General features: G+C 53.0%; 1 protein-coding gene across 2 annotated transcripts in view; it reads right to left on the minus strand.

Annotated features, from left to right (window-relative positions):
- RGP1 (RGP1 partner of RAB6A GEF complex) overlaps positions 1 to 14,141 on the minus strand; it is a 70,437-nt gene that overhangs the window by 2,540 nt on the left and 53,756 nt on the right. For both annotated transcript variants that reach the window (XM_077281280.1, XM_077281279.1), the window contains exons 6-8: positions 8,507 to 8,653; positions 8,270 to 8,397; positions 7,033 to 7,210 (exon numbers count right to left, since the gene is read on the minus strand). In XM_077281280.1, coding sequence (XP_077137395.1) covers positions 7,033 to 7,210; positions 8,270 to 8,397; positions 8,507 to 8,653 — 453 coding nt within the window. The remainder of the gene's footprint in view (positions 1 to 7,032; positions 7,211 to 8,269; positions 8,398 to 8,506; positions 8,654 to 14,141) is intronic.

A 14,141-nucleotide genomic window follows, 5' to 3' on the forward strand; every position in this document is an offset into this window, starting at 1 on the left:
GCAGCACTGCACACCACAAGCCGCGGCCTCCACAGCCTGCCCCGCTTATGGGGTATGACCAATGCAGTACAGTGACCGGCGTCCAACAGCGCCTGCCCGTATCTCCTCCCCGAGCGGTCACCACCCATACACCTCTAGTAAGAGTCACCAGGACTCAACTAGCGCCACATAAAACGGTGACCCGTCACCGAGAGTCACACCGCGAGCAGCTCGGCAAGGTCAGCAGATCTAACCGCTTCACAAACCTCCTACTCAGTCTAATTTTTAAAGACTGTACCTGCCGTAGCTGGGGAGGGTGAGGAAAGCTCAGAGGCTCTGCAGCTGCTCCCAGTGTTTGGCTCTCGCCACAAGGTCAGCACTACAGACAAACATCAGTAGAAGCAGCGGAGACTCCACATTGGACCTGGGGAGGGTGAGGAAAGCAATGTTTTTTATAATTCAATTCTCTGCTTTAGTCACCCTCCCCAGGTCCGGAGTAGAGTCTCCAATGGGGATTGTCTGCAGTACTGACAGCTAATCACTAGGAGCAGCTTGAGACTGTGCTGGACCTGGGGAGGGTGAGGAAAGTAGGTTTGGGGGGACAGGGGTAAAGAAGCTTTACATCTGTGTTCTCCATGTCTCCTGGCCCTGGCAGGAGCAGCCGCTGTGGCCCATCCCAGACACTACACCGAGTGCATCCCACCAGCTGCATGTCTTGCCTTTATGATTGAGACATGTTTTGGGGTCTTCTATTAAAGGAAGAGGACCTGACACTTTATGACTTTCGGTCCCCAAAGCTTTCACCAGGTTTGTGCAATGAACAGTTTTGCTGGGCTGCCCTCCCCGAGGACCGTGGCCGTGTAGATCCTCTACAGATGGAGAACGAGCCGGTATGGAGCAGTGGCCGTTGCTCTCTGGGTTTCGCCTTCTTCTGATTCCACACGTTGTGTTATAGGCTGGTGGTAAGTAGCTGGTGGTGGTCACACTGGAGATTACACATGGAAAAGATGCAGTAGGTGGCCACCGCCAGCTTCTTACCACCAGCCTATAACCCAAACGTGTGGACTCAGAAGGCAGCAAAACTCAGAGCACCGGCCACTGCTCCATACCAGCTCGTTCTCCCAGGGCCACCCCATGATCTAAGCTCTGCCCAGATGTGACGGAGCCAACAGGGGGGGGGGGGGCACAAGCGTCTGTAGAGACCACCCCATGATCTAAGCTCTGCCCAGATGTGACAGAGCCAGCAGGGGACACAAGCGTCTGTAGAGACCACCCCGTGATCTAAGCTCTGCCCAGATGTGACGGAGCCAGCGGGGGACACAAGCGTCTGTAGAGACCACCCCATGATCTAAGCTCTGCCCAGATGTGACGAAGCCAGCGGGGGAACAAGCGTCTGTAGAGACCACCCCATGATCTAAGCTCTACCCAGATGTGACGGAGCCAGCGGGGGAACAAGCTTCTGTAGAGACCACCCCATGATCTAAGCTCTACCCAGATGTGACGGAGCGAGCGGGGGGGGGGGGGGGGGGGGGGGCGCGCAAGCGTCTGTAGAGACCAACCCATGATCTAAGCTCTGCCCAAATGTGACGGAGCCAGTAGAGGGGGCACAAGCGTCTGTAGAGACCACCACATGATCTAAGCTCTGCACAGATGTGACGGAGCCAGCGGGGGAACAAGCGTCTGTAGAGACCACCCCATGATCTAAGGTCTACCCAGATGTGACGGAGCCAGCGGGGGAACAAGGGTCTGTAGAAACCACCCCATGATCTAAGCTCTACCCAGATGTGACGGGAGCCAGCGGGGGAGCAAGGGTCTGTAGAGACCACCCCATGATCTAAGCTCTGCCCAGATGTGACGGAGCCAGCGGGGGAACAAGCGTCTGTAGAGACCACCCCATGATCTAAGACCTACCCAGATGTGACGGAGCCAGCGGGGGAACAAGGGTCTGCAGAGACCACCCCATGATCTAAGCTCTACCCAGATGTGACGGAGCCAGCGGGGGAGTAAGGGTCTGTAGAGACCACCCCATGATCTAAGCTCTACCCAGATGTGATGGAGCCAGCGGGGGAACAAGCGTCTGTAGAGACCACCCCATGATCTAAGCTCTGCCCAGATGTGACGGAGCCAGCGGGGGAACAAGCGTCTGTAGAGACCACCCCATGATCTAAGCTCTACCCAGATGTGACGGAGCCAGCGGGGGAACAAGCGTCTGTAGAGACCACCCCATGATCTAAGCTCTACCCAGATGTGACGGAGCCAGCGGGGGAACAAGCGTCTGTAGAGACCACCCCATGATCTAAGCTCTGCCCAGATGTGACGGAGCCAGCGGGGGAACAAGCGTCTGTAGAGACCACCCCATGATCTAAGCTCTACCCAGATGTGACGGAGCCAGCGGGGGACACAAGCTTCTGTAGAGACCACCCCATGATCTAAGCTCTGCCCAGATGTGACGGAGCCAGCGGGGGAACAAGGGTCTGTAGAGACCACCCCATGATCTAAGCTCTGCCCAGATGTGACGGAGCCAGCGGGGAGACACAAGTATCTGTAGAGACCACCCCATGATCTAAGCTCTGCCCAGATGTGACGGAGCCAGCGGGGGAACAAGGGTCTGTAGAGACCACCCCATGATCTAAGCTCTGCACAGATGTGACGGAGCCAGCGGGGGAACAAGGGTCTGTAGAGACCACCCCATGATCTAAGCTCTGCACAGATGTGACGGAGCCAGCGGGGGACACAAGCGTCTGTAGAGACCACCCCATGATCTAAGCTCTACCCAGATGTGACGGAGCCAGCGGGGGTACAAGCTTCTGTAGAGATCACCCCATGATCTAAGCTCTACCCAGATGTGACGGAGCCAGCGGGGGAACAAGCTTCTGTAGAGACCACCCCATGATCTAAGCTCTGCCCAGATGTTACGGAGCCAGCGGGGGACACAAGCGTCTGTAGAGACCACCCCTTGATCTAAGCTCTGCCCAGATGTGACGGAGCCAGCGGGGGAACAAGGGTCTGTAGAGACCACCCCATGATCTAAGCTCTGCCCAGATGTGACGGAGCCAGCGGGGGAACAAGCGTCTGTAGAGACCACCCCATGATCTAAGCTCTACCCAGATGTGACGGAGCCAGCGGGGGAACAAGGGTCTGTAGAGACCACCCATGATCTAAGCTCTGCCCAGATGTGACGGAGCCAGCGGGGGAACAAGGGTCTGTAGAGACCACCCCATGATCTAAGCTCTGCCCAGATGTGACGGAGCCAGCGGGGGAACAAGGGTCTGTAGAGACCACCCCATGATCTAAGCTCTGCCCAGATGTGACGGAGCCAGCAGGGGAACAAGCGTCTGTAGAGACCACCCCATGATCTAAGCTCTAACCAGATGTGACGGAGCCAGCGGGGGAACAAGCTTCTGTAGAGACCACCCCATGATCTAAGCTCTGCCCAGATGTGACGGAGCCAGCAGGGGACACAAGCATCTGTAGAGACCACCCCATGATCTAAGCTCTGCCCAGATGCGACGGAGCCAGCGGGGGAACAAGGGTCTGTAGAGACCACCCCATGATCTAAGCTCTGCCCAGATGTGACGGAGCCAGCGGGGGAACAAGCGTCTGTAGAGACCACCCCATGATCTATGCTCTACCCAGATGTGACGGAGCCAGCGGGGGAACAAGGGTCTGTAGAGACCACCCATGATCTAAGCTCTGCCCAGATGTGACGGAGCCAGCGGGGGAACAAGGGTCTGTAGAGACCACTCCATGATCTAAGCTGTACCCAGATGTGACAGAGCCAGCGGGGAGACACAAGTATCTGTAGAGACCACCCCATGATCTAAGCTCTGCCCAGATGTGACGGAGCCAGCGTGGGAACAAGGGTCTGTAGTGACCACCCCATGATCTAAGCTCTACCCAGATGTGACAGAGCCAGCGGAGGAACAAGGGTCTGTAGAGACCACCCCATGATCTAAGCTCTACCCAGATGTGACGGAGCCAGCGGGGGACACAAGCGTCTGTAGAGACCACCCCATGATCTAAGCTCTACCCAGATGTGACGGAGCCAGCGGGGGAACAAGGGTCTGTAGAGACCACCCCATGATCTAAGCTCTACCCAGATGTGACGGAGCCAGCGGGGAAACAAGCGTCTGTAGAGACCACCCCATGATCTAAGCTCTGCACAGATGTGACGGAGCCAGCGGGGGACACAAGCGTCTGTAGAGACCACCCCATGATCTAAGCTCTACCCAGATGTGACGGAGCCAGCGGGGGAACAAGGGTCTGTAGAGACCACCCCATGATCTAAGCTCTACCCAGATGTGACGGAGCCAGCGGGGAAACAAGCGTCTGTAGAGACCACCCCATGATCTAAGCTCTGCCCAGATGTGACGGAGCCAGCGGGGGAACAAGCGTCTGTAGAGACCACCCCATGATCTAAGCTCTACCCAGATGTGACAGAGCCAGCGGGGGACACAAGCGTCTGTAGAGACCACCCCATGATCTAAGCTCTGCCCAGATGTGACGGAGCCAGCGGGGGACACAAGCGTCTGTAGAGACCACCCCATGATCTAAGCTGTGCCCAGATGTGACGGAGCCAGCGGGGGAACAAGGGTCTGTAGAGACCACCCCATGATCTAAGCTCTGCCCAGATGTGACGGAGCCAGCGGGGGACACAAGCGTCTGTAGAGACCACCCCATGATCTAAGCTTTGCCCAGATGTGACGGAGCCAGCGGGGGAACAAGCGTCTGTAGAGACCACCCCATGATCTAAGCTCTGCCCAGATGTGACGGAGCCAGCGGGGGAACAAGCGTCTGTAGAGACCACCCCATGATCTAAGCTCTACCCAGATGTGACGGAGCCAGCGGGGGAACAAGGGTCTGTAGAGACCACCCCATGATCTAAGCTCTACCCAGATGTGACGGAGCCAGCGGGGAAACAAGCGTCTGTAGAGACCACCCCATGATCTAAGCTCTGCCCAGATGTGACGGAGCCAGCGGGGGAACAAGCGTCTGTAGAGACCACCCCATGATTTAAGCTCTACCCAGATGTGACAGAGCCAGCGGGGGACACAAGCGTCTGTAGAGACCACCCCATGATCTAAGCTCTACCCAGATGTGACGGAGCCAGCGGGGGAACAAGCGTCTGTAGAGACCACCCCATGATCTAAGCTCTACCCAGATGTGACGGAGCCAGCGGGGGAACAAGCGTCTGTAGAGACCACCCCATGATCTAAGCTCTACCCAGATGTGACGGAGCCAGCGGGGGAACAAGCGTCTGTAGAGACCACCCCATGATCTAAGCTCTGTCCAGATGTGACGGAGCCAGCGGGGGACACAAGCGTCTGTAGAGACCACCCCATGATCTAAGCTCTACCCAGATGTGACGGAGCCAGCGGGGGAACAAGGGTCTGTAGAGACCACCCCATGATCTAAGCTCTGCCCAGATGTGACGGAGCCAGCGGGGGACACAAGCGTCTGTAGAGACCACCCCATGATCTAAGCTCTGCCCAGATGTGACGGAGCCAGCGGGGGAACAAGGGTCTGTAGAGACCACCCCATGATCTAAGCTCTGCCCAGATGTGACGGAGCCAGCGGGGGACACAAGCGTCTGTAGAGACCACCCCATGATCTAAGCTCTACCCAGATGTGACGGAGCCAGCGGGGGAACAAGGGTCTGTAGAGACCACCCCATGATCTAAGCTCTGCCCAGATGTGACGGAGCCAGCGGGGGACACAAGCGTCTGTAGAGACCACCCCATGATCTAAGCTCTGCCCAGATGTGACGGAGCCAGCGGGGGAACAAGGGTCTGTAGAGACCACCCCATGATCTAAGCTCTGCCCAGATGTGACGGAGCCAGCGGGGGAGCAAGGGTCTGTAGAGACCACCCCATGATCTAAGCTCTACCCAGATGTGACGGAGCCAGCGGGGGAACAAGGGTCTGTAGAGACCACCCCATGATCTAAGCTCTGCCCAGATGTGACGGAGCCAGCAGGGGAACAAGGGTCTGTAGAGACCACCCCATGATCTAAGCTCTACCCAGATGTGACGGAGCCAGCGGGGGAACAAGGGTCTGTAGAGACCACCCCATGATCTAAGCTCTACCCAGATGTGACGGAGCCAGCGGGGGAACAAGCGTCTGTAGAGACCACCCAATGATCTAAGCTCTACCCAGATGTGACGGAGCCAGCGGGGGACACAAGCGTCTGTAGAGACCACCCCATGATCTAAGCTCTACCCAGATGTGACGGAGCCAGCAGGGGAACAAGGGTCTGTAGAGACCACCCCATGATCTAAGCTCTACCCAGATGTGACGGAGCCAGCGGGGGACACAAGCGTCTGTAGAGACCACCCCATGATCTAAGCTCTGCCCAGATGTGACGGAGCCAGCGGGGGAACAAGGGTCTGTAGAGACCACTCCATGATCTAAGCTCTGCCCAGATGTGACGGAGCCAGCGGGGGAACAAGGGTCTGTAGAGACCACCCCATGATCTAAGCTCTGCCCAGATGTGACGGAGCCAGCAGGGGAACAAGGGTCGGTAGAGACCACCCCATGATCTAAGCACTGCACAAAAATGAGGTCAGTGCACCTTTTTCTCTAGAGGCCAGGTCCCCAGCGTCTCAGGGGCCAACATGTTAGGCTCGGGCTACAAGACGACACGTGGCACATGAAACCGCAGCGTCACACTGTAACATGGCACCTAGTCATGTCCGCCTGTGGGGACCTGCTGGATTCTCAGTCGCTGCGATTTGGTAATTTTTCTTCAGGAAAATCAGAGATCTCCAAGTGGCACAAATGTTTCCGACCAGGCGATGTATCTGAGAACTGCTGCCGGACAACAAGTGTCACCGGTTATCCCCAGCCATACGATGACCGGCAGGAGAGGAGGGAGAAAGTCTTCACAGAGATGCTGACTAGGGGGAGCACACTGCTACAGTCACACAGCCCCTCCACATCGGGGGGCACAGCTACACCGGGCTCAGTGCCACCAGAAGGGTTGAGAACCCGACACATCACATCCCCAGGCTGTTCTTCAGCAAGACCCCATTTCAATAAGTAGGAGACCACTAACCGATATTTGTGCTGAAGCCCGGGCAGGAGCCGAGAGGCACCGGAAGGCTGAAGTTACTGCTGGCTGTATGTAAGCAGGACTCCTGGTGCTGAGCGTGCGTGCTCACGGACAGCGGCTGTCCACGGGAGCGTCTGTACTCCTCCTGCACACTTTCCTCAGTCTGAAGAGACACCGAATACTGAACATGGAAAAAGAAAGGACAAAGTGATCCCAACACAGGTCACAACATCAACCATGTGTAACGAGGGCATGGCGATCAGTGACTGTGTGGTGTAACGAGGGCACGGCGATCACTGTGATCGGGGACTGTGAGGTGCAACGAGGGCACGGCGATCGTGATCAGGGACTGTGCGGTGTAACGAGGGCACAGCGATCACTGTGATCGGGGACTGTGCGGTGTAAAAAGGGCATGGCAATCAGGGACTGTGCGGTGTAACGAGGGCACGCCGATCACTGTGATCGGGGACTGTGCGGTGCAACGAGGGCACAGCGATCAGGGACCGTGCGGTGTAAAGAGGGCACGGTGATCAGTGCGACCGGGGACTGTGTGGTGCAACAAGGGCATGGCGATCAGTGACTGTGTGGTGTAACGAGGGCACGGCGATCACTGTGATCGGGGACTGTGAGGTGCAACGAGGGCACGGCGATCGTGATCAGGGACTGTGCGGTGTAACGAGGGCACAGCGATCACTGTGATCGGGGACTGTGTGGTGCAACGAGGGCACGGCGATCACTGTGATCGGGGACTGTGCGGTGTAACGAGGGCACGGCGATCAGGGACCGTGCGGTGTAAAGAGGGCACGGCGATCAGTGCGATCGGGGACCGTGCGGTGTAAATGAGGACACGGCGATCAGTGCGATCGGGGACCGTGCAGTGTAACGAGGGCACGGCGATCAGTGTGATCGGGGACCGTGCGGCGTAACGAGGACACGGCGATCAGTGTGATTGGGGACTGTGCGGTGTAAGGAGGGCACGGCGATCAGTGTGATCGGGAACCGTGCGGTGTAAGGAGGGCACGGCGATCAGTGTGATCGGGGACTGTGCGGTGTAAGGAGGGCATGGCGATCAGTGTGATTGGGGACCGTGATGTCACAAGGGCACGGCGATCAGTGTGATCAGAGGACTGTGTGATGGCACAGCGATCAGGGACAATGATGATGATGGAGTTCTATGTAACGTAAATACAGTTACTTACTAGGATCCCAATATTACAGAATCCGCAGTTTGGCTGCTCACCTGAATACAGGGAATTTCGCCATCAGAGAAGTTGAACGTCCCGATCACATCCTCCCCAAGCTTATAAACGGTCTTAAAAATACAGAATGTTCCAACACGACCGCGTGCATTACTGATGTTATACTGGTCTGTGGAATGAAGGAGGAGAAGATTATCCAGAAGAGGCATAGCGGAGGACAGCCACGCAGGCCACACTTCTACTACACAGCCAGGATAGCCACATCACCGCACACTCACGTAAGGTTCTTCTTGACGTCACATTCATCAGGATTTCCATGGCCGAATCCAGGAGTCTCGAATCTTTCTTACAGATCTCATCATCATCAAGGAAAGGATTTGAAGGAGCAACTTCATCATCATGTAATGGCTGGAAACCCTGCAGAGCTGAGAGGTGGATACATACATCATATGGAGATTCTGGCCATGGTAGAAGGGCTTCGGCACATGGCGGGACACAACTAGTACCAGAAACTGAAAATTGTACCTCGCCCTGAGAAACCAAAAATACGTAGATCTGCTCCACATGGAGTAAATTTACCGTACATGGCCAGTGTGCCAAAAATCCACCATATAGGAGAGGACCAAAACTAAAAAGTGTAGCGGTAATACGATACCAAAATGAGAGCCGAGCGGAAACACTGACTACAGCTGACCTCTGAGCAACACAGAGATACCCCAACTACCGCTGCCTCCTGTACCACCAAAATATGGGAACCGACAACCCCTGACCTCTGAGCAACACGGAGATACCCCAACTACCGCTGCCTCCTGTACCACCCAGACATGGGAACAGACAACCCCTGACCTCTGAGCCACACGGAAATACCCCAACTACCGCTGCCTCCTGTACCACCAAAATATTGGAATCGACAACCCCTGACCTCTGAGCCACACGGAAATACCCCAACTACCGCTGCCTCCTGTATCACCAAAAGTCATAGTTACTCACCGTTAACGGTGTTTCTCGGAGCCCATGACAGCACTACGGAGAGAGGGGATCCGCCCTTCAGGGACAGGAAACCTACAGATAAAAGGGCGGTACCTCTCCCTCGCATCAGTTGGTTTACAGAGCATCAGAGGACCTCCAGGTTAGTTGCAACAGAGAGAACATTATTTTATAACATTTCTTAATAGAGGAACCCCGTGCCTAAACGTATAGTATATACATCATATAAATTATATAAATTATATTTAAAAAGGTGCTCACCGCACTCGTGATGGGAGGGAATAAGCAGGTGCTGTCATGGGCTCCGAGAAACACCGTTAACGGTGAGTAACTATGACTTTCTCGGTCTCCCATGACAGCACTACGGAGAGAATTGCAGAGATTAAGCTTAGGGAGGGACCACCGCCTCAAGGACCCTTCGTCCGAAGGTTAAGTCAGATACAGAGGCTAGATTTAGTCTATAGTGCCTAAAAAAGGTTGATGGTGATGACCAGGTGGCCGCCTTACAGATTTGCTCTATTGATACCTCTGACCTCTCAGCCCATGAGGTAGCTACTGCTCTTGTGGAATGCGCTTTTATACCATCTGGGATCGTATTCCCCGAGGATGAATATGCCAAGGCTATTGCTTCCTTAATCCATCTGGCTAAAGTCCCCTTGGATGCCCGGAATCCTTTTCTGGGACCCTGAAAACAGACAAACAAAGAGCCTTCCTTCCTATACTCCCTGGTGGAATCTAAGTATTGGACTAGGCATCTTCCAACGTCTAGATTATGGAAGTTTAGCCCTTTCTCGTTTTTCGGGTCTGGACAGAAGGATGGTAGGGATACCTCCTGTGACCTATGAAATTTTGATGCCATTTTTGGCAAATAGGCTGGGTCGGGTCTAAGAATGACTCTATCATCCAAGATTTTAGTGAAAGGTGGATTAGAGGAGAGGGCTTGGATGTCACTTATTCGGCGCGCCGATGTTAGAGCTACTAAGAGAATAGTTTTAAGTGATAATGTTTTTATGGAAATCGTTTGTATAGGTTCAAATGGAGGGCCCGTTAATGCTGAAAGGACTAAATTTAGGTCCCATGAGGGTGTTTTTTGAATAACTAAGGGTTTTGATCTTGTAACCGCCTTAATAAATCTTATTACCCATGGGTTAGCAGCAATGTTTTGGTTATATAAGGCTCCTAAAGCTGCTATTTGTACCTTCAGGGTACTGACTGCCAGCCCCTGCTCCAGACCTTTTTGTAGGAACTCCAGAATTTTAGGAATTGAAGGCCTGTCCTGGATATTTACCTTGGAGACAGATAGGAATTTCCTCCATGTCTTCCCGTAAATTTTAGTGGTGATGGGCTTTCTACTTTTTAAGAGTGTAGCCACTAAGTTATCTGAGAAACCTCTTTGTCTTAATAGTCCCCGTTCAAAAACCAGGCTGTCAAATGGAGGTTCGACTCCTGTGGGTGGAAGATTGGACCTTGATGTAGAAGGTCTGGCATATCCGGTAGAACCCACGGGTCTGATATCGATAGTATCCTTAGCCAGGAAAACCATGCTCTTTTTGGCCAGAATGGGGCAATCAGGATCATTTTTGTTTTGTCCTCTCTGACTTTCCGAATGACTGCTGGAATCAGAATGGTTGGCGGAAAGGCGTATGTCAGTTTGTGTGTCCATGGAATCAGAAAAGCATCCAGAGCCTGGGGATTCCCTTCTGGGCTTAGAGAACAAAATTTGCCTACTTTTTTGTTTTTGCAATTGGCGAACAGGTCTATTGTTGGTGTCCCCCACATTTTTGTGATCTGATTGTAGATGGATTGGTTTAGGGACCACTCGCCTTGTTTTAACTGAGTCCGGCTCAGGTAATCTGCCCTTTCGTTGTTTGAACCCTGGATGTGTAGTGCCGAGAGGGATAGTAAGTTTTCTTCCGCCAGTTTGATAATTTTGGCTGAGGAACTCATCAGTGAACGAGACCTTGTTCCCCCCTGGTGGTTTATATAGGCTACAGTCACTTTGTTGTCCGAAAGAACTCGGACATGGTGTCCCTGAATATCGGCTAGGAAAAAAAGAAGAGCATGATATACCGCCCAAAGTTCTTTTTGGTTTGAGGATGCTAATAGTATTTGATCTGACCAATTTCCCTGGGCTATTTTGTCCCCCAGGTGGGCCCCCCACCCTTTGGGGCTCGCATCGGTTGTTATTATCCGAGAGATGTTTGGTACCCAAGGGACTCCCTTTGACAGGTTTTGGTCTTTTCCCCACCAGAGAAGGGAATGAATAACTGACGAATCTAGGGTGAGCCGGCTTTCCAATTTGTTTTTTAGTAACAATTGCCATTCCAGGATGTGCCACTGAAGCTCTCTTGTATGAAATTGCGCAAAGGGTATCGCTGGTAGGCATGAGGACAGGGAGCCCAGAAGCGACATTGCCCTCCTTAGAGTCATTGAGGGATTGTGTAACGTTCGCGCTATCATGGACAATATGCTGTCTTTTTTGGGACCCGGAAGCCGGCATTCTTGGACCCGAGAGTCCAATGTCAGTCATAGGAACTCTTGTACTTGACAGGGTTCCAATTTCGATTTTTTTATGTTTATAAGCCATCCCAAGTCCCTCAGGATGGTCATCACTTGGTCTCTCTTTTCTCTGCAACTTTGTGCTGAGTTGCTTGCGATAAGAAAGTCGTCCAGGTAAGGGACTATTAGTATATCTTGTTCCCTCACGTGGGCCATCATTTCCGCTATTATTTTCGTAAATATACGTGGGGCTATTGAAATCCCGAATGGAAGAGCTTTGTATTGAAAAAACCTTATTTGGCCCTTTATGGAGACTGCCATCCTGAGGAATTTTTGGGATTGATTGTGGATGGGCACATGATAGTATGCGTCGGTTAGATCTATTACGACCATGTAGCAGTTCGGGAAGAGAATCTTTATAGTGGACCTTATCGTCTCCATTTTGAATTTGTAATTTACGACGTATCTGTTTAGGTTTTTTAGATTTATAATTGTCCGAAAGGACCCGTCGGGCTTTGGTACTAAAAATAGAGGGGAGAAAAAACCTTCCCCTACCTCCTGAGGAGATATTTCCCGAATCACCGATTTTTGTAGTAGGGTCATGATTTCCTCCTCTAATGCAGTCTGTTCTGCAGCCGAAGATCTTGTTTTTGTTATCACATAGTTCCGGGGAGGGAAAGACACAAAATCTATTTTTAGGCCATACCGTATGAGATTTAGGATCCAGATGTTGTTGGAAATTTTTTCCCAGGCGGGAAGGAACGATGTTAGTCTTCCTCCCACCGGAGGATAAATGTCATTTGGAGAACTTTTTGTCACGGGAGGTGTTGCCAAAGAGGTAACCCCTATCCCTTCTCCTTCCTTCTTCCCACTTATACTGCTCTCTGGGGGGTCTACGACGAAAAAATCTACGGCTCCGAAAAGACTGTTTAAATGGAGTCGGACCCAGATTTGGAAACCCCTTCTTCTTATCCCCCGCCTTTTGGAGGATGTCATCCAGGGTTTCTCCGAATAAAAAATTGCCCTCACAGGGGATAGAACATAACTTTAATTTTGTCTGTAGATCTCCCGGCCAGCTCTTTAGCCACAAGGTTCTTCTGGCAGCGTTGGAAAGAGCAGCGGCCTTAGATGTTAGGCGTACAGAGTCCGCCGAGGAGTCCGCCAGGAACGCTGCTGCTGCTCTCATTGCAGGGAACGAATCCAGCAATTGTTTTCTGGGTAACCAGTCTTTAATCTGACTTTCCAGCTGGTCGATCCACACCATAAGGGATCTGGAGGTGCAAGTAGCTGCAACTGCAGGTCTCAGGCTACCCCCAGCTGATTCCCATGCTCCCTTGAGGAAAGTATCCGCTTTTTTATCTAACGGGTCTTTGAGGGTACCCATGTCCTCGAATGGCAGCGCAAATTTTTTCGAGGCTTTGGCTACTGCAACATCTAGTTTTGGTGCCTTATCCCAGAAAGAGGAAGCCTCATCCTCGAAGGGATATTTTCTTTTAAGGGAGGGTACCGAGGAATTTCTTCTATCCGGTTTCTCCCATTCTTTTTTAATTAATGTCTGGACATTAGGATTTAGGGGAAAAGTTCTTCTCTTTTTTTGTCCCAGACCTCCAAACATCACATCTTGGGCCGTTTTGTCGGGTTTGGGTTCCTCCACCCCCATAGTAGCCCTAACTGCTCTCACTAAGGAATCTACTTCCTCTAGTGGGAAGCAATGTCGGCCCGACTCTTCCTCGGACGAGGAAAGGAGGGATTTTGAATCGTCCGAGTCAGCATTTTCGGACGACGATCGGCCCGAGTGGGAATGTACTGATTCCTTCACCTTCTTCACCTCTTTTTTGGAGGATAGAAGGGCATTCTGAACCTCAGATCTGATCACATTTTTTAGTTCAGAAGCGAAGTCGGGGGTCTCCTCACATAGTAAGCGTTGGATGCATGACTTGCAAAGCTTTTTCTCCCAGGTTACTGGTAAAGCTTTGTTACAGGTGGGGCAGACCCTATTTTTCCTTTTCTCCGTGCTCTTCTTACCCTAGTAAGGGAGAAGAGGGAGCTCCATTATAAATATGTACATTCACGAAGATCACTCACCACCTGGATGTGAAGGCAGGTACCGGTTCTGGAGGGGGACTCGGGCCTGGTAAGGAAGGTCCTTGAGACGGAGTATTAGTTTTCGCAGCGGATCTGCTGCGCCGTGTGGAACGGCTGCTAGATCCACTCCTGGTGCTCTTTGCGTGGCGCTGCTGTCCAGGCTGCAGCTCCTGCGTGTCGCTGTCCTCCATGGTTACAGGGAGAAAGTGCGACACCCATGTGTGCACAATCTCCCTTTTTGTAACCGGCGCCAATCCCCCAGCGTCTGCCGCACTTCCGGTTTCCTGCGCGCTCCCAGGGAGAAGATATTACTGCGCATGCGCGCGCGATGACCTGGAAGTC

Source organism: Ranitomeya variabilis, chromosome 1, assembly GCF_051348905.1.
Source record: "Ranitomeya variabilis isolate aRanVar5 chromosome 1, aRanVar5.hap1, whole genome shotgun sequence".
NCBI classification, from domain to species: Eukaryota; Metazoa; Chordata; class Amphibia; order Anura; family Dendrobatidae; genus Ranitomeya; species Ranitomeya variabilis.